General features: G+C 55.2%; 8 protein-coding genes across 8 annotated transcripts; 2 read left to right on the forward strand and 6 right to left on the reverse strand.

Annotated features, from left to right (window-relative positions):
* Nucleotides 1–691: 691 nt before the first annotated feature.
* On the reverse strand, nt 692–2,372 carry BAUCODRAFT_37782 (uncharacterized protein). Its single transcript, XM_007681635.1, has 2 exons — nt 775–2,372; nt 692–721 (listed from the first exon to the last, which is right to left on the reverse strand). The coding sequence occupies exon 1, from the start codon at nt 2,095–2,097 to the stop codon at nt 1,129–1,131; it is 969 nt and encodes a 322-aa protein (XP_007679825.1). The 5' UTR covers nt 2,098–2,372; the 3' UTR covers nt 692–721; nt 775–1,128.
* On the reverse strand, nt 2,370–4,099 carry BAUCODRAFT_37783 (uncharacterized protein). Its single transcript, XM_007681636.1, has 3 exons — nt 3,678–4,099; nt 2,667–3,621; nt 2,370–2,615 (listed from the first exon to the last, which is right to left on the reverse strand). The coding sequence occupies exons 1-3, from the start codon at nt 3,704–3,706 to the stop codon at nt 2,565–2,567; spliced, it is 1,035 nt and encodes a 344-aa protein (XP_007679826.1). The 5' UTR covers nt 3,707–4,099; the 3' UTR covers nt 2,370–2,564.
* Nucleotides 4,058–5,128, reverse strand: BAUCODRAFT_125827 (uncharacterized protein; the record flags this gene model as incomplete). The annotated part of the gene is made up of 1 exon (XM_007681972.1): nt 4,058–5,128. One exon carries the CDS (start codon nt 5,126–5,128, stop codon nt 4,058–4,060), a length of 1,071 nt encoding a protein of 356 aa, XP_007680162.1.
* A 111-nt stretch (nt 5,129–5,239) lies between these two features.
* On the forward strand, nt 5,240–6,687 carry BAUCODRAFT_264962 (uncharacterized protein). Its single transcript, XM_007681973.1, has one exon. It carries the CDS (start codon nt 5,420–5,422, stop codon nt 6,533–6,535), a length of 1,116 nt encoding a protein of 371 aa, XP_007680163.1. The 5' UTR covers nt 5,240–5,419; the 3' UTR covers nt 6,536–6,687.
* A 1,046-nt stretch (nt 6,688–7,733) lies between these two features.
* BAUCODRAFT_264965 (uncharacterized protein) lies at nt 7,734–9,946 on the reverse strand. Its single transcript, XM_007681974.1, has one exon. It carries the CDS (start codon nt 9,773–9,775, stop codon nt 7,742–7,744), a length of 2,034 nt encoding a protein of 677 aa, XP_007680164.1. The 5' UTR covers nt 9,776–9,946; the 3' UTR covers nt 7,734–7,741.
* A 537-nt stretch (nt 9,947–10,483) lies between these two features.
* On the reverse strand, nt 10,484–12,948 carry BAUCODRAFT_264981 (uncharacterized protein). Its single transcript, XM_007681975.1, has 3 exons — nt 12,407–12,948; nt 11,827–11,908; nt 10,484–11,772 (listed from the first exon to the last, which is right to left on the reverse strand). Exons 1-3 carry the CDS (start codon nt 12,788–12,790, stop codon nt 10,709–10,711), a joined length of 1,530 nt encoding a protein of 509 aa, XP_007680165.1. The 5' UTR covers nt 12,791–12,948; the 3' UTR covers nt 10,484–10,708.
* Nucleotides 12,949–14,054: 1,106 nt separating this feature from the next.
* BAUCODRAFT_76978 (uncharacterized protein) lies at nt 14,055–15,035 on the reverse strand (the record flags this gene model as incomplete). The annotated part of the gene is made up of 1 exon (XM_007681745.1): nt 14,055–15,035. The coding sequence occupies one exon, from the start codon at nt 15,033–15,035 to the stop codon at nt 14,055–14,057; it is 981 nt and encodes a 326-aa protein (XP_007679935.1).
* Nucleotides 15,036–15,610: 575 nt separating this feature from the next.
* On the forward strand, nt 15,611–17,560 carry BAUCODRAFT_37789 (uncharacterized protein). Its single transcript, XM_007681637.1, has one exon. The coding sequence runs from the start codon at nt 15,917–15,919 to the stop codon at nt 17,429–17,431; it is 1,515 nt and encodes a 504-aa protein (XP_007679827.1). The 5' UTR covers nt 15,611–15,916; the 3' UTR covers nt 17,432–17,560.
* Nucleotides 17,561–17,580: the final 20 nt, after the last annotated feature.

The following is a 17,580-nucleotide window of genomic DNA, read 5'->3' on the forward strand; positions in this document are numbered from 1 at the left end:
CGTTCCACCTCTAGTCGCCCACAACTCATCAGACCAAACAACGAACGCAGATACCAATTCTGTAAGTAATTCCCCATCTCACCGTGACCGTTCACAAGCTTGCACGTGGTCGAGAGCGGTTGTGATTGCGCCCGGCAGCTGCGAGCTGAAGAGGCGTTGCATCACAACAACGCTGTCAACACGCGCGCAACATCAACACCAACGTCGCGCAATCTTGCCCGCATCTCAATCTCGGTCGCATTGTTGGCCTGAATTGACTAACGTCGACTGCGCATCGCCAGAAACCTTCGTTCAACACATTCAAACCGACACAATGCCTAAGGAGAAGGCCACCACGCGCAAGAGCGCCAAGTCTGCCGGAAAGGCAGAGGGCGGCAAGAAGAAGAAGGGTAAGTCCACGCCACCCAATCTTCGTGCTTAGTGTCAAGTCGCTGACTCTCCATCAGACCCCAACATGCCCAAGCGCGCCCTGTCCGCTTACATGTTCTTCGCCAATGACCAGCGCGACAAAATCCGCGAGGACAACCCGGGTGTCAAATTCGGTGAGTCTTCCTGATGCATCGCGTGATTCTTGGAAGAAGTACTGATATTCGCAGGTGATGTCGGCAAGATTCTTGGCGAGAAGTGGAAGGCCTTGAATGAGAAGCAGAAGGCTCCGTACGAGGCCAAGGCTGCCGCTGACAAGAAGCGGTACGAAGAGGAGAAGGCTGCTTACACCAGCGTAAGTCTCCAGTACGGGCACGACCCTGTGGTCTATCTGCTAACTTCGTGCAGCAGGGTGTCGACGATGATGAGGAAGAGGAGTAGGCTCCTCTTTCGACTGCATCAAATCGTTCTTCGCGCTTCCACGAGCCGCTGGGAGTACGCTGCGTCGCCTCTCACGATGTGGCTGGCGCTTCAGCCTCAAGCTCTATGTTTCGCTTGGAGTACACTGCGGGTGCCTGTGACTTAATGGCTCATGCCTCGCGCATGGGCTGAATGATACCACGGATGGCGGGAGGGAACCGGCCATGTTTCTTATCATGATGCCGGCAGCAATGCTGGTTTGTACTATAGTACCTGCAAGCGTTCCCACCATCTCCTGCGTCCTCGTATTAGAGGGCGACCTTCACAGCCTCGGGTTGCACATCAGTCGTTCCACCCTTCAATAGTGAAACGAACCCGCTGTACAACATCTCCAGGCGTGTTGAGCTTGCCATCTTCTCTATACAGCGTCCTCTCATCGAACGTCACCACACCCTCGCCATCGACCAACACCACGCTCTGCTGCCTAGTCCCGTAACTCCCGTGATCCACAGCATTATTCGGAGGATCAAGCGCATCAAAACGGGCAGCCGCCAGTCGATCCGCCGGCTGATTGTCAGCAAACTTGCCACGCACCGGCGGCACAAAGATCGTATTTCGCATCTGCCTGGCATAGAGTGCGAACGGCTCGCCCGGCTGCACCTGCGGGAACGTATCGACAGACAGAATGTGGAATAGATCATCGATGAACTTCTGCTGGTCCTCACCACGGTCAATGTTGGCTTGGATAGCTTCCTTCAGAAACTGTTCGCCCTGGACCACTTTGGGCCAGCTACGGTCGCCGAAATGACTGTTGCTGAGCCCGTGCGTCTCGCCTGCCTTCGTGCAGATTCTCGTCACGCCGTCAACGGAGGCGGTGCGGTTCGATAAGATCGAGAGGCCAGGCCGACTTCCATCCTCCCTTGGCGCACGTAGCTGGCCAAAAACAAGGCTGAAGCCGCCCATGTCGTCGACTCCGAGGTCGAGTGATTGCTTGATGAAGGCTTCGTCGCTCTCGGCCACTTCCGGTACGGCGGTGACGTAACCGAGTGGTAGGAGGCCGCGACTCTTGCCTTTCGAGACCTCGATGCCTTCCTCTCGGAAGTTCGTCAGGTTCGCAATGCGTCCTTGTGTGGTGATAGCGAGCCAGGTGCCTTGTTCCTTGCGTTGAAGGTCCCTGCCTCCGAAGACCTTGTTATCGGGCGGCTCCCATCTGTGCAGGGCCGCAGTTGAGCGGTCAAGGAATTCGTCACGGTTGTTCAGGAGAATGAATGGGTATTGCGGATGTGCTGTCGAAAGGAGAGATATGCACATTGCGTGAGTGAAGAGTGTGCAATCAGTAATGTTCAATCTCTAGATACAGTCCCCAGACGGAAACGATGAGTTCAAGTAGACATGGCATGGTCATCTCCGACAGCACTTTCGTTCACGAAGGAGTGTCTCATACCAGGTCGTTCATGCATACGATGTGAGTGTCATTGTGTCTCACTCCCGTGAAAAGTTGTGTTCGCAGTAATCTCAAATGCCTGAGTGGAGGTACAGTACGGTGGTGCCACCGCACGGACCACATACGATTGACAAGGGTAGGGTTGAACAGCGAGCTCAGGTACAGACGAAGAGCCTACGTGGATACGTTATATTGATAGCTGCCACCTTACATGCCCAGCCCCAGCTTACTGTGCCCTTATGCGCCGGCGCTTCAGCGCCGCCACTCTCAAGCGCCACCCACGTAACCAGCCGTATGTCATACAGGATTGAGAATGCACTGAACAATTCCGGTCCTACAAATCTTTCTTCGTGTTGATCGCGCTATCTTTCTCGCCGTAGTTGCCCTACCAACGTCAGCACCAATTCGAGAAAAGACGACGATCTAAGCGACGTACCCAGATCCAGTTACTCCACGCCGGACTGTCCTTCGATGGCCTGCCCACCGTCCTCGCCTTCGGGTCCTGATCGTCGTAGACTCTGAACTGCTCCGGATCAGGCATGGTTTCATATCCAAGGTCCTCAAACTCCGACTCTGAGCGTGACTTGTGCATGTAGCCTCCCGTCGGCTCTTGCGGCGCAAGGTACGACTTCCGAGACGATGGCTGCCGAGGCAGGCCTGAGCGTGGCTGCGCGCTTGAAGTCGCCGCACCCGCAGACGAAAAAGCCTCAGCGTCGAAGGCCTGCAGAAGCGTACGTAGGCGCTCCCGCTGCGTGTTGACGAAATCGTCGCGCTCAGCACCAGCAAGATCTGGTGGAATGAGAGTGCCGGAGTTGGCCAGGTCTCGCGCTTGGTCTTCCCGCGAGTGCGCGTCTGGATAAGTCGTCTGCTGCAAGGCCTTGCCGAGCAGACTGAATAGATCGCTGGTCCCTGCCGCCGCAAGTCCTTCCCTCGCACTCGGCATGCTGAAGCGGTTGATGAGGTGTGTCGCATAGCTGACGTTCCTGCTTGGCGGCGGACTAGGCCTCCTCGGTTCCTGGCCTAGCATGTTCACTCTGATGTACTCCACACCCTTCTTCACGACATCCATGCCAGCCGCCCTCGCCTTCTCGTGGCCTTCACTGATCATGCGATCGATCTGCCTCTCGTGCTCCTCCAGGAACGGGTGAATGTAGGTCTGGTAGATGAACTGGGAACCCTTCATGCCTGGCAAGACGAGGTATAGATGAAGGCCGAGACGGATCCAGGAGTAGAAGGGAATCCAGTAGAGGATAAAGTACAGCTGTGATTCGACGAGGAGAAAGAGGGAAAGGGTGGTCCAGTACATGAGCCATGGGGCGAGGTTGGCGGGGTCGGAGGTGCGCAGGGCTTTGTAGGAGGCAAAGATGGGAAAGAGGATGGACGTGATGGAGCTATATGTCGTTAGCGACCCGTTCCCGTTGCATGTTGACATGGTGAAGATGCGCACGTGAGGATGTCGGCGATGAAGCCGAACATTGTGGGCGGCGGTGTAGGTGGTGGGATTGCGTCTAGCGCTAGATCAGAACGACGTGCAATCCTCGATGGTCGCGAAAGCGATGTGACGGTGGAATGGTAGCGTTGGTGGTGCAGGCGACGGGCGTGAAGGCAGCGAGCAACACAAGCCTGGGCCAGCTGAGCTTCCTGGTGCCATCGTCGGCTCTCGGCCTGTGGCGGGGTGCTTTCGATAAGCCAACCTTATCTGTCGACCCGCATACTGTCCGTGCTGTCGTTCACTATCCATTATGAGCGATGTGAACGATGTATGAATGGTTCGTTCAGGAGATGAAGCCCACATTGTCATTGAAAAGGCCCTTCCCGCATGCCACCTCACGTCTCGTCCGCTTCAGCTTGCACGGCAGCCTCAATCCGTTCAGTCATTTCGGTACTCGCATCTTCTCGGCTCTGCCGCATCCCGAGTTCCTCACCAAGCTGCTCAAGAAAGTCATCCGCCTTCCTCTTGCCTCGTCGCTGATTGATCGCTGCTCTCCGTGCTTCAAGCTGTCTCTTGCGCTCCGCCAGCTTCGCCTCCCTCTCCTGTCGCACCTTTTCCGTCTGAGCCCTTTCACGCTCCAGATTCTCCATCTGCCGCTTGCGTTCCTCAGCATCAGCGCTGAACTGGAAGAAGCCAGTGCCTTTCGTTCGGACTTCTCGATTCGAGTCGAAATGCTCCTCGGACGGCGGTGTGAGCGATTTGTCCCGTTTCCGCGCCAACTCTTCCATCTGGGCAGCAATGGGCGCATCTGGGTCGAAAGCCTGATGCTGGATCGTGTCACCGTAAATGACATTGGTAGGCGCAGACGGTCGAGCGGTGAAGCCATCATTCTTCGCCTGCTCTGTATCACGCTTTGCGCGCTCAGCCCGCGCAGCTTCTGCCGCTGTACCCTGTCGTGTTCGGCCAAATTCATCCAGATACTCTACTATGTCCTGTGGTCCTTCCTCCGCATCGTCCTCACCATCCTCAAGCTCCTCGTCGCCCGTTTCTTCCGTCTCCGCCCACTTTCGGTCAAAGTCGACCGCATAGCGCTCATCCGCATCTTCCACGTCGCCTCGCTTCATCGCAGCATACAACCTTGCCTTCTCCTCCATCTTCTTCTTGCTGCGCTCCCATAGCCGACTGTCAAGCACTTCGCCATTGGGGGTGTGCTTCTGTTCAACGGCAGATGAGTCCTCGAGGTCGCGCTTGGCGCGCTTCGCAGTGTTCCTGTTGTGAGTGGCGAAGATGTCTTCCTTTCTCGACTTGGATCGCCCAGTCGCTGACTTCGCGCCCGAGCCTCCCGAGTTGATCAGGGAGCTGAGCTGAGAGGTAAAGGAGAGGCTAGTGGAGGAAGATATCTCTTTTCCGCCTGCGAGCTTGCGCTGCTTCTCGATACCATACAAAGACGTCTCCTTTGCTGGCATGTCGGGTACGAAACACTACCAGGTGTTGGACTTTTGTTGTCCCAATCGAATATTGATTCCATATCGCACGACCGCTACCGTTCACGCTAATGGAATTTGATCGCTTGAGCTCGGCCCATCAACAAGATCGCCGCTAATGCGTGATGGCGTCGGTACCTGCAGCCGGTCAATCACCCCGCAGCTTGCAGTTGAAGCTTAACAAAAATCTGCCCCTCATCGCGTGCGCAACATTTGAACAGGGTGGAGTAGGAAACACTGACCATAGAAGTGAGGTAAGACGTAGTGACAACCATGTCTGGCTCCAACAAGATCTTTGTAGCCGTCGTCGGCGTGGGTGGCGTGGGCAAAGCCTTCCTCGGACAACTCGAGCACCTCAGGGCCCGCATGCAACGGCAAAACGTGCTCCTAGAACTCGTGCTGGTTCGGCGAAGCAAGAAGCAGTACTTTGATAACTTTGCGCCTCTCGACATATCACAAGCTCTGCAGAATCTCGACAATTCCGGCAATGCAGCACCGCCATTCGGGGAGACGGTAGACACCCTCGCCAAAGCACCAAACAAGGTCATACTAGTCGACAATACCTCAGACCAGGAGATCGCTGCATCGTACCCCAAGATCTTGAGTAAGGGCATCTCAATAGTGACACCCAACAAGAAAGCCTTCTCCGACACCTACGACCTCTGGTCTCAGATCTTCGCCTCCGCCGCCAATGGCACCGGCGGACCAAAGTGCGGCTACGTCTTCCACGAGTCGACAGTAGGCGCCGGACTTCCAGTGATCAGCACGCTAAAGGAGCTCATCGAGACCGGCGACGAAGTGACCAAGATCGAAGGCGTCTTTTCCGGAACGATGAGCTTCCTCTTCAACTCCTTCATGCCTGTTGGTGGCGGCGGTGGCAAGTTTAGCGCCGAAGTTAAGAAGGCGAAGGAGCTGGGCTATACCGAGCCTGACCCGCGAGACGACCTCAACGGTCTTGATGTCGCGCGGAAACTCACGATTCTTGCGCGAATAGCTGGCTTGAAAGTGCAGTCGCCCACTTCTTTCCCGGTTGAGTCACTTATACCGAAGGAGCTAGAATCCGTCAGTTCCGGCGACGAGTTCCTGGAGAAGCTACCTCAATTTGACGATCAGATGGAGGAACTCAAGTTGTCAGCTGCGAAAGAAGGCAAAGTCGTACGATTTGTCGGTAGCATAGATGCCCCATCCCAAGCCGTAAGGGTCGGCTTAGAGAAGTTTGATGCCAGTCACCCGATCGCAGCGCTAAAGGGCAGTGACAACATTATCAGCTTCCATACCAAGCGGTACGGCTCGAACGCATTGATCATACAGGGTGCCGGCGCCGGCGGCGAAGTGACTGCCATGGGCGTTACGGGCGATCTTCTGAAAGTTGTAAGGTTATTGCATTAGCGTGGCGCTTGAAGATGGAAAAGTCTGCTTCTCTGCTCTATGTCTGGAGTACAGTAGTCGTTGTACAGGCATGGAGTCGCCCATCATGCGACTGTCGACACAACACCGTACGCCTGGCGAACTCGCCCCAACCTTCACAAAGTCCCCCCTTGCGTCTCTGAGCAGGAACCGTGCACTACAAGTTCCGCCCGCGCCTAAAGTAATCATAACTCGTATTCTCTCCTCCAGCACCACCAACGTCTCCCTCTCCCGGCGTGCTAGTGGGTGTGTGTATCGGTCCGTAGCCTCCGAGTGTCGGCGCATATGGCGTCCCGAGCTGCGGTGGCGGACTCCTTCCCATTCGTGCCGCGCTCGCGACAAGGTTCTCTCGACTCCGGTTATCTGCGCCCTCCCATCGACCACGGGCTTCCACGCTCTGGTCCCTCAGCGCCGAAGGCGTCTGATGATAACCCCGTGGATATTCGGTCTCATTGCCACCAACGCGAGTGCTTTCAGAGTCCCGGGAATCGCTTCTGTCTCTACCGAAAGCTTCCCTGGATTCGCTGCGACTGCGACTTGCATCAGTGGCCCACGTAGCGGTCCGGTTTACGGTGGTTATGCTGCCAGGTGTACCAGGTCGCACAATATCTTGTGCATGACCGAAGAGTTCACCGTCGCCGCCTGCTTCATCCCTGAATTCCGGTCTGTTTTTGTAATGCTCAAAGTCCATCTGGCTCTCGCTCACGATCTCGAAAGGCGCTGCGCCATCGGCTGGCTTGCCCGGCTTGCTCGCATCCATGCTGCCCATGTAAACATCGCTGTACCCGCCAGCTACTGCCGCGCTGTCCTCCATCGAAGTTCGGCCGGTGTAGATCTGCTTTAGCAGATGCTGAGACTTTGCGTGCACCATAGGCGTGATGAGCGGCTTGTACAGCACGGGATGGCCGAAGCGCACACCGACGCGATCACCCTTGCGCTTCTTGAGGTCCGTGTTGGCGGCATGCTCGGAGTCACGCATCGCCTTGCCTTTCTGGTAGTAGTAGATCGTATCGTCGAAGGCACGTGCGCAGTAGAGCTTGAAGCCCAGGATGAGGAATGGCAGCGGAGCGAGAGAGGCGAGCATGGCCCAATTGGATCCACCTTGAGCTACGACGAGAAGGGCGACAATGACATTACCAAGTACCGTGAGGACGAGCATGCGGTTGAATAAGGCGCGCCAGAACATGCCTATACATTATTAGCGGACCGAATCTTGCGGAGGTAATGATACAGCAGGTACTCACCGCCACTTTCATACTTCGTGATGAAGATGTACAAGATGAGATACTTCTTCAGGAACGAATCCAACCAAAAGTAGAACGCCGTGACTGGTAGCACCAACGGCTGCAGTGGCGCAAAGCACACTGCGACCGTCGTGTAGAAGAGGAAGTAATTGTAGTAACCGGCGTAATCGAACGGTTGCGGCGCAGTCCGCTCAATGAGCTCCCGAGGTGTTGGTGACAAGAACTTCCGCGAGACGAAGCCCCAGACAAGCGTAAACAGTTGGCCTAGATCAACCGCCGCGCCCAGATTCCGCTGCAGAAGCCACGAGATCCAGTACGGCGAGACTTGACATAGCGTACCGACGATTAGTTGAAATGGATGCTGAGACTCGATCCGGTTCCACAGATTGCTGTCTTTGCTGCTCACAATCGCCGCAATGAAGCCGAAGACGGCCGAGAAGAGGGAGAAGACGACCAAGTTGTTGAATACGAAGAACGAGTAGAGCTTGTGCATGACATGCCGTTCTCGGCTCGTCTTGGTGACGTCTCCGGCATTGATGCACAGCCGCCGGAAGATGGCTGGGAGGAAGTAGAAGAAGGCCGTAGTGATTGCGGGAGCGACGACACCTTGCACCACGGCCCACCACCTGCGATGTGCCTTTAGCGACTCGTTGAAAGCGGGCCAGACGAGGCCAAGGTGTGTCAAGTTGGACAAGAACACCGCAATCAACACGTTGGGCGCCACCCAGGCGACGGTTAGCAGGGCGACCCAGAGGTTGTTGATGACATTCTGCCAATTGCGTTGGCTTTTCGGCATCTTCAAATTCTTCCACACGAGGTCGTTGGGCTTAGGTGCTAGCCGGAGGATCGTACCCTTAGGTCCGCCTTTGCGCGAGACGTACGCCACACTGTGTGCATCCGCGATGCTCTCATAGCTTGCAAAGCCGTACGACATGGCATTGCGCTTATCGACTGTTTCCCGGACCTCCTTGACCTCGATCTCCAGCTCCTTGATCCGGGACGTCAGGTACTCGATTGCATCCACCTTCTGGCCCTTCTTGTAGCTCTTATCGTTCTTCGATGCCTTACATGTTGGACGTTTAGCGGGAAGCTTGTTCGGGTCATGCAAATACTTCGCTAGGTACTTCTCCAGCTCCCGGACAGCTTTCTCATGCTCCTCAACCAGATCAGGCAAGTCTTTTACGTTACGGGCGATGGCCGCGCGGGGCACTTCATGGGTAGCCTTGACGCTCTCCATGATCTGAACGATACCTTCATCGGATCTCATCTGTTTCGGAATGTCCGTCAAGAGCAAGGTCCTAGCGTGGAGACTGCGCTGATACTCGGTGCTTTCAAAGTATGCCCTTCGCAGTTTCGCCACGGCGCGATAGTTCGTCCAAAGGAAGAAGCAGATGATGATGTCGAAGGTGTATGCCATCACCACCACCGCCCAGAAATATTGCGAGCCGTACATGTACTGCGGCGTGATGCGCAGGAAGAAGGAAACTCCCTTCGCTGAGCCGTGCGCCGCTATAATGTAAACCGGTATCAGCACACCACAGCCGACAATCGTCAAGGCGAGCATTATATTTCTCAGCATGTGGCAGAATCTCATAAAGATGGCCGCATCGAGGCCAACCTTCTCCACCAGTTCTGCCTCTCTTGTACGTATGAGCGGCGGAATCCACCCGAACAAGCCCTTTCCCACCGGCGGAGGCGCATGTTTACTATCTGCGTGCTTCGCTCGCGGAGCATACACCACGTTGTTGTAGGGTCTGATGAAGCAAAAGAGGAGGGTGATGCCAACCGTGATGCCGAACGAGGTGACGAGCGAAGCCCAGAAAGCGTCGGAGAAGAGGTCGCTGGCGAACGGGGAGGCGATGAGTTGCAGGAACTCGCAGTTCGTATCGCCGTCCGTGCAAGTGATGGAGGAGCCGCTCGACGATGGACTGTTTTGGCGGGGCAGAAGGTGAGCTGCTTCGGACAGTAGGACGTCCATATTGGGAATGCGCTGAACGGTGGCGCTACTGTCGGGTAGGTGGGTAATGGTCAATGTCGAGGGATCATTGACCAGCAATCACGTCTTACGCCGCCGTCGCGGTCACCGTCCACCTCTTAACGAATGTCCTTCAACCAAATCAGGTCGGCGATCTTTGCGCCCAGCAAACCAGCAATTAACCGCTCCGTATGCGTGAATGTGTGAAAGTCACCGTCAACGAAAGAACAAAGAAAAATAGTCTGTCCGAATGCAATGCTTTGAACGAAGGGAGGCCCACCAATACGAACCCGCGCCGCGATAGAGAGAAGAGGTCGTTGGGGATGCTTCAGCTCTCCACATGCACTACGTCAAAAACTTCGTGTGATCGATACAAGATCGCCGTCCCTCGCCGCGTGCCTGACGCGGCCGGGGTGCTAAAACGGTGGCGCTAAAGGCCCGTTTGGCATACGCCACATGTTTGACGCAGGGGCAAGTCTGTTTCGGCCCTTCCGGGGTCAGTTCGGCTGCAGATCGAGGTGATTGGATGTGGTGGACACACAAGTCTTTGAGCGCGCTTGGTACGGCAGTGGGATAGAAGTGGTTGATGGACATGTATAATTGCACTCACTACGCGGTCTATTGCCGCACCATTGCGGCCGAGTTATGCGGCGCCAGCGCCCACCAATAGCCTCCGCGAGCCCTTCCGTAATCCGTCCCCTCTAAATGCACGAACAAGCTTGACAACTTTTGAAAACGGTCGGGGTATCACCGAACAGCACAGAACCGCATGCTCGCGGCTGGCTAGAGCCAGTGCACAGAGAACGCCACCAACGCCACGCCAATCCGATCAAGCAAAGCACTCCCTGAAACAAGTAGAGGTAACGGAAAAGCCGTCCAACCTCCTAAGAGTGCGGGTGTAATGCGATTTGCGATGTGAGCGCCAGACAGTCCGACCTACATCAAGGTCGTACTAAGCATCTGACTCGCGCCATGTACGGAAGAGCTGCCGCGGCTTCCTGGGCGTCTACCAGGGGTAGCATGAGCGACATACTTCTTGACGCCGGCTCCGGTAGAGGTAAGGTCTTGACTAACACGCTTCTTGCGTGCAGGAGTGATGGGTGTGTTCGCTGCGGCGCGTCGACCCTTCTGCAGAGCGTTGTACTCTGACGTCGAGGCGCGCTTGGCAGGATGGGACGGCAAAGAGCTAACGTGCCTCACGACGTTCTGGTTACGGCGAAACGCGCCGACGAGGTCGCGCTTTTGATCTAGATGGTCGAGAAGGCTCTCGTTCCGGCGAGGATCGAGAGAAGAGAAGGAGTTGCATAGGTCGGATTGAGTGGGCGACATGATCGACGCTGTGGCGGAGGAAGGCTCTTCGCTGTCGGATGCGTTGCCCAGGTCAATGAAGTCTTGCATGTTCAGGTCGTCGAACTCTCCATCGCTGTTCACCATGTCTGACAACGTGCTGCCCCGCCGTCCGAAAGCGGCTGGGTACATCTCCGCGCCGACTCCGGCGGCATCGTTATTGCGCAAAATGTCGAGGTTGCCACCAAACATCGAGCCCAGTGTCATACGGGTTGTGAAAGGCTGTGGTGCGCCTTCCTGAACACGCGGACCGTGCGTGTAAAAGTTGTCCGATCGAGGCGTGCTTCCACGGCTAACGGATGCAGTCTTGGCGGCACGCTCCCAGAATGCTCTTTCCCTCTCCGTCGGAAGGACGGGTGGCTTCAACTTGATGCGCTTTCCGGTCACATCGGCGGACAATGCAGCACGGGTCCTGTCAACGACGAAAGTACCCATTCTCGGCCCTCTTGCACCGCGCACTGCAGCCGGTGAGTCCGTCGTGTGAGCGCGCCGGCCGAGTGATCGGCTGGCAGGAGTAGGAGTCGGAGTCGGCGTCGGCGTCTTAGGAGACGGTGCTGGCGCCGGAGTCAGAGCGGCACGCCTGCGCATTTGCTGCAGCGTGAGCATCATCTCTTCTTCCGTTTCTTCATCGGTCGTGTCGCCTTCATCATCGGCTGCAATATTCGGTTAGTACAAGAGCATTGATTACATGGGAACAAAAGCCATACAGTCCAGTCCACTTGACCCGTCACTATCGTACTCATCAGAATCTGTCTCGTCATCATCATCTTCCAGAATCATGCTAGGACCCTCCCCGTCGAAATCGAAGCACGACTCGGCATCATCTTGATCAGCGCCTAGCTGAAGACCGGCAGCCAATGTGCTGCCGTAACCCATCACTAAAGAGCGGTCATGCACATCGAATATGTCAGGAAACGCATCGTGCGAGTCGTCTGAGCTGCTCATGCTGGAAGTGCGTGACAAACTTGTCTCCGGCTCGAGGAAGCGAACTCGCTTCTTCGTCTCAGTCGACTCTTCACTGCCTTCCCAGCCCCTGAGTGCGTCCTCGGCGTCGTTCGCCATCTCCCGGTAAAGGTTGTCATTCGATGGTAGGCCGAGAAACGGGTCCTCGTTCAGATCCAAGTCAAATGTCCCAGACAACGTCAGAACATCCAAACCATGAGACGGTAGGTCTCCACTGCTGATGTTGTTGTAGACGGGTCCATCGAGCCAGAAATCATCGGCCACATCACCGCCATGCCTTCTCTCGAATTCGTCAATCAAATCTCTCTCCATATCTCGTTCTACCTCCCTCTCGCGCTGCTCATCCGTGTCCGAATCTGCAATGTCTTCGACGGCGGTATATGCATCATCCGGTTCGTCACCTTCGTCACGCACTGCGCCTGCCACTGTCTGTTCGGTGGGAGGGTTGTCCAGCCCTGCCAGACGCTGTCCTTTGTGAACCTTATGTGCGCCTGACAGGGCAAAATCGTCCGGAGTATCATTGTCATCATTCATCTCGTCGTCCGACGGAGTTTGGGGACCTTCAGCTGCTTCGTCGCTACCTAAGGTGCCATTATCTTGGCGTGCGCCGCATGAACTCGTTGATTCTGTAATTGGTGTCTTGCCATGCTTGGCAGACACCTCTGGTGAGCCCTTGCTGGAGGCTGCATGACGGGTAGGGGCCGCCATTACTGTTTAGGGTAGCGGTAGTGAACAATGTAATGTAGTAGATTGAACCCGTAGTTCCCGACCAGCTTCTGATCGCGCCGGTGTGGCCTATAACGGATAGTGTTCCTGTCGCCTGTCGGCAACTTGGCAGTAAGCGTGTAGCGTTATGTAGGCCTTACTATAAGCAGGTAAAGCCGAGTCTTCGTCGTCGTGCTCTGTGCGGAGCTGGGATGGTTGCAGTGCTTGCAAAGCGATCGCTGTGCGGTTCGAGTCAAGGCACTTCGCAAGCAATGGCTGGAAGAGATGGATCTTCTTGTCGTGCGTTTGAAGTATCTCGTTCAGCAGTGACCGGACTGGAGGCTCGCGCAAGGCGGCACCTCCAGCGGTATATCTAGTGCTGAGCGATAGCCTGCGGCATAGTGACGACGAAGGTGGTATTGGATAATGGTGTTGTCTGGTTGTGTGGATTTATAGGGTGCTTCGTCGCTGGTAAGTGCAGGTTGGTGCTGGACAGGTTGTGAGAGAGGGAGGAAAACAGAGCCAAAAGTCATCGAAAAGTTGACAGGGATCTTCACGCTAAGCGTCGCGCCGTGCTTACCGCCTCTCCGTCAATCGACATTGAGCACACGACCTAACTCCACTTAATTTCTGCAAAAGCCCCACAGACACACCTTCCTGCCCGATTTTATTCGTGCAACACTTGAAGGACAAACTATCAGAACTTCCACGGGCAATGAGCAGACCTTCTCCCTCAATGTGGCAGCCTTTCGCATGAGTACAGCTGGGGTTCCTTCGGCCAGAGCGCCGACAAACTACGATTCACATCTCGACTTGCAGCGCGATGTCTGGCGGCCGTTACCGGCATATGCAAGCCTCCTCTGACTTGCATTATTGAAGATGGAAGCACCAATGGGAACCGTCCCTTCACCTGAAGAGGAGCTGACATCGGAGAGACTTGGTCGTGCTTTGCCAACGCATTGACGTACAAAGAGTCGCGAGCTTTCGACTACGCTAATACGCTATCAGAGTACAAGCAAGTGGAGTCACAGCTGGACTACATCATGAGTCAGATACTCCTGGCGTACACCGAAGCTGTGCCATCTCGGCGTCTGTTTACTGTTCCTTAGTGCATGTGGCAGCTCGCCTTTTGAGACTGTAGCATGGCAGCATCGACTTTCTGGGAGCACAACGAAGTGCCAGCAGTATTAATTCAGCTCCCACATCTGCGCCGCATACGCCTGCCGCTCATTCAAAAACGCACTGATACGCCGTTTACCAGAGCGATCTACAATCGTGCCGCTTCTGCTGCAGACTCTTCTGGCCAGACATCGTACCCAAACGTATCGCACATGTTCACGAACCTTGTATGTCGCCCCTTCGCCACTTGGTTGACCGCCTCGAAATCTTCGTCGCTCAGGTTGATGGTCTTAAAGTTGCTCTCGATCCTTGATGGTGTTGAGCTCTTTGGCAGTACAACGTAGCCTCGTCGCAGACCCCAGGCTATCAGCACTTGCGCTAATGTATTGCCGCCTTTTTCCGCAATTCTGTTCAGGGTTGGATTGGTGTTCACTTTCTCGCCAGTAGTAGGGACTTGATTCTGCGATCCAAGCGGACTATACGCTTCGGGCATGATGCCATTCTTGAAGCAATAGTTTACCAGCTCATCACTCGGCAGGAAGGGATGGATTTCGATCTGGTTCACAGCAGGTCTGACCTTGCACCAGCTAAGCATGTCCTCTAGGTGCTCAATGGTCCAATTGGAAACACCAATCGCTTTCGCCTTCCCGGCAGCGTATAGCTCCTCCGCCGCTTGCCAAGTCGGCCTCTGGTCCTTTGTGAGCTGATCTTTGATCACGTACTGACCCTTTTCGTTCAGCTTAGGCATGTTATTGAGATCCTTCTCCGCGGCAATCGGCCAGTGAATAAGAAACAGATCGACATAGTCAAGCTTGAACTTCTCCAGCGAATTTTCTAGCGACCACTTGACCTCCTCCGGCTCGTGTAGATGATTCCAGACCTTGGTACATATGAAGATGTCTTCGCGGTTTACGCCAGGGTGCTCTCTCAGGAAGTCATGAACTGCGTCGCCGACTTCTGACTCGTTCTGATAAAACCATGCGCAGTCCAAATGGCGGTAGCCGACCTTCAACGCGTGCATCACCGCCTTGTAGGTCTCACCCTCTGCACCCTCGCTGGCGAAGGTGCCGAAGCCAACGGCCGGGATTCTCACACCATTGTTTAGCTGGTAAGTCTTGCCTGCGGACATGTTGCTAAGACAGACGCGTATGCGGCAAGGAGAGATTGTGAATATGAAATGGGAGCGATACACTTACGCTTACCACCGGGTTTGATATCATTGAAAGTTTCGCGTCTACCTCGCACAGCCTTTGCGACAACTTCGCCTTTCGTGGATGTTCCCACGTCATCGTAACTCTACAATCACCGGGGTCCAGATGTTGAGTGCGAAGAGTGGCTACGCTGTGGGTACACGAGTAAAACTCGTCTTTGTTCAGGAACGGGCAACGAAGCTGTACGTCAGTCTTGCCAAGCTTTGATCCACAGCGACCCTCTTGATCCCTGATCTAGTTGGGTCACGCTAGGGTTAGCAGCCTTATCCGTCCATCTTGACTGCACTTGCAGGTCCACCACCTCTGGGTCAGTATCCGCCTTCATGATACAGCTATGAACTCGGTCATTGGTTCAGGCGACACCGTGGCCTGGCTTGGTCAGCTTTCTGAATGGGGCCGGGTTCCGAGCGCATGGTTTCGCAATGCTCGGACTCGGCGATGGCGATGTCATATGGCTCCAGTGTTCTGTTTCGTTGAAGGCCTCACTTCCGAGAAGCTCTTGCGTGTCGGTGGAGACCACCCAGCTCACCCAGCTCAAGAAGGGCGAGGTTGAGACACCTTATCGTCTTCGTGCAAGCTTTGCTCCCGTCGAATCCTCGTACTGAAGTGAAGCGTGCGATATATGCCAGGGGGCATTCACATTCATGCTCTTTTTCCACTTTTCACTGACCCCAAGTTGTTGTCACCCTTCGCGTAAACCTACCAATAGTCTGGTGTTGCATCTGTGCCTTCGCCATATACGTGAAGCAAGCGAGTCCTACTTTATAGAGTGGTTGCAGAGAAGCGCTGGACTGCGGATATGCCTGCATTCGACGATTCAGATTTCGGCGTGCCGGTCCAGCAGATCAAGTCGAAAGACCTGAGCCGCGTGAAGAGCAGCGAGAGCAATGGCCACAGCTTCGGCCACAGCTACGGCAGCTCCCTTCCCATCCCCGGCGAGGATGGGATGACGAACTCCATCGAAGTGCCAGCGACCCGATCCAGTATCGCTGATGCATCGCCGTACATGCATCAGCTATCCCTCTCGCCTTCGCAGAGGGACCGGCGGGCCTCTCGAAACTCGTTTGGTGCATCGCTGCCAATTCCTCGGTCGAAGAGGCAGTCCCGGCTGTCCTCCGTTGTCTCCGCGGAAGGCCGGACGGGCAAGTCGGTAAGACCTGGCATGCCGCCTATTCAGCCAACGCGGGAGATTCTGGCATCGCAGGTTCAGGATATGTCAAGCGAGAAGGTTCGCGCGGCTAAAGACATGGCTTTTGTTTTCGACATTGATGGCGTGCTTGTCCATGGTGATCGCTTGATCCCCGAAGGCAAAAGAGTACTCGAAATCCTGAACGGCGACAACGAGCTCGCGATCAAGATACCACACATCTTCCTGACCAATGGCTCCGGCAAGCCAGAGCAGGCTCGCGTAGAACAATTGTCCAAGATCCTGCAACAGCCTATTAGCATCGAACAATTCATTCAGTCGCACACGCCAATGCGAGCATTGTCGGAGTACTACGATACAGTTCTGGTTGTTGGTGGCGAGGGTTACCGATGTCGAGAAGTCGCGGAAGCGTACGGCTTTGAGAACATTGTCGTTCCGAACGACATTCTCGCTTGGGATCCCACGATCGCACCCTACCGCAAGTTCACCGAAGAGGAGCGCCGAACCTCCCGGCCGCGCGACTTCTCGAAGATGAACATTGACGCCATCATGGTCTTTTCAGACTCCCGAGATTACGCTACCGACATGCAGATCATCGTAGACTTGCTGCGATCGGAGAATGGCCGCTTACACACCATGGCCAAGGATCCGGTATCGCAACGCATCCCCATCTACTTCAGCCAGGGGGACCTGCTCTGCCCAACAGAGCATCCATATCCGCGTATGTCACAGGGCACGTTCCGTATCGGTCTGGAGGCGATGTACAAGGCCCTCACCGGCGAAGACCTGGAGCGTGTGGTTTATGGCAAGCCTGAGTTAGCGACCTACAAGTACGCCGACGAAGTGATTGCAAGCTGGATGGAAATCATCCACAACGATGAGAAGTTGCCGGCCAATATATACATGGTGGGCGACAACCCGGCCTCGGACATCATTGGTGGTAATATGTACGGCTGGAATACATGCCTTGTCCGTACCGGCGTCTTCCAAGGTGGAGAGAACGATGAGAACAATCCGGCCAATTTCGGTGTCTTCGCCAATGTGCTCGAGGCGGTGAAGGCTGCTGTGAAGAAAGAGCTGGGCCAGGAGTTCCGCTTCGAATGGAAGGATGAACATGTTAATCCTTTGCTCCAGAAAGGTACGGCTTCTGCGGTAGCTGTTGAGTAATGGCCATTTGTTGCAATATTAGTGCGTTGGGAGTCGGGTTTAGTTGCGAAGCCTTGAACGTTTGTAGATCTACGCGATCTCAAACGACTTTACGAATGTTAATGCATATCACAATCCTCCTCCCCGCATCCATTCCATGGCCAGCTTTC

The sequence above is a fragment of the Baudoinia panamericana genome (assembly GCF_000338955.1).
Source record: "Baudoinia panamericana UAMH 10762 unplaced genomic scaffold BAUCOscaffold_12, whole genome shotgun sequence".
Classification (NCBI taxonomy): domain Eukaryota; kingdom Fungi; phylum Ascomycota; class Dothideomycetes; order Mycosphaerellales; family Teratosphaeriaceae; genus Baudoinia; species Baudoinia panamericana.

Coding starts and splice junctions, on each gene's coding strand:
- BAUCODRAFT_264981 (XM_007681975.1), bottom strand. CDS start 12,790: ATGGCGGCCCCTACCCGTCATGCAGCCTCCAGCAAGGGCTCACCAGAG. Junction 11,909..12,406: donor ATGAGCAGCGCGAGAGGGAG/GTAGAACGAGAT, acceptor TTCGACGGGGAG/GGTCCTAGCATGATTCTGGA. Junction 11,773..11,826: donor CGGGTCAAGTGGACTGGACT/GTATGGCTTTTG, acceptor CGAATATTGCAG/CCGATGATGAAGGCGACACG.
- BAUCODRAFT_37789 (XM_007681637.1), top strand. CDS start 15,917: ATGCCTGCATTCGACGATTCAGATTTCGGCGTGCCGGTCCAGCAGATC.
- BAUCODRAFT_264962 (XM_007681973.1), top strand. CDS start 5,420: ATGTCTGGCTCCAACAAGATCTTTGTAGCCGTCGTCGGCGTGGGTGGC.
- BAUCODRAFT_37783 (XM_007681636.1), bottom strand. CDS start 3,706: ATGTTCGGCTTCATCGCCGACATCCTCAC. Junction 3,622..3,677: donor TTCATCGCCGACATCCTCAC/GTGCGCATCTTC, acceptor AACGACATATAG/CTCCATCACGTCCATCCTCT. Junction 2,616..2,666: donor CGTGGAGTAACTGGATCTGG/GTACGTCGCTTA, acceptor TGACGTTGGTAG/GGCAACTACGGCGAGAAAGA.
- BAUCODRAFT_264965 (XM_007681974.1), bottom strand. CDS start 9,775: ATGGACGTCCTACTGTCCGAAGCAGCTCACCTTCTGCCCCGCCAAAAC.
- BAUCODRAFT_37782 (XM_007681635.1), bottom strand. CDS start 2,097: ATGTGCATATCTCTCCTTTCGACAGCACATCCGCAATACCCATTCATT.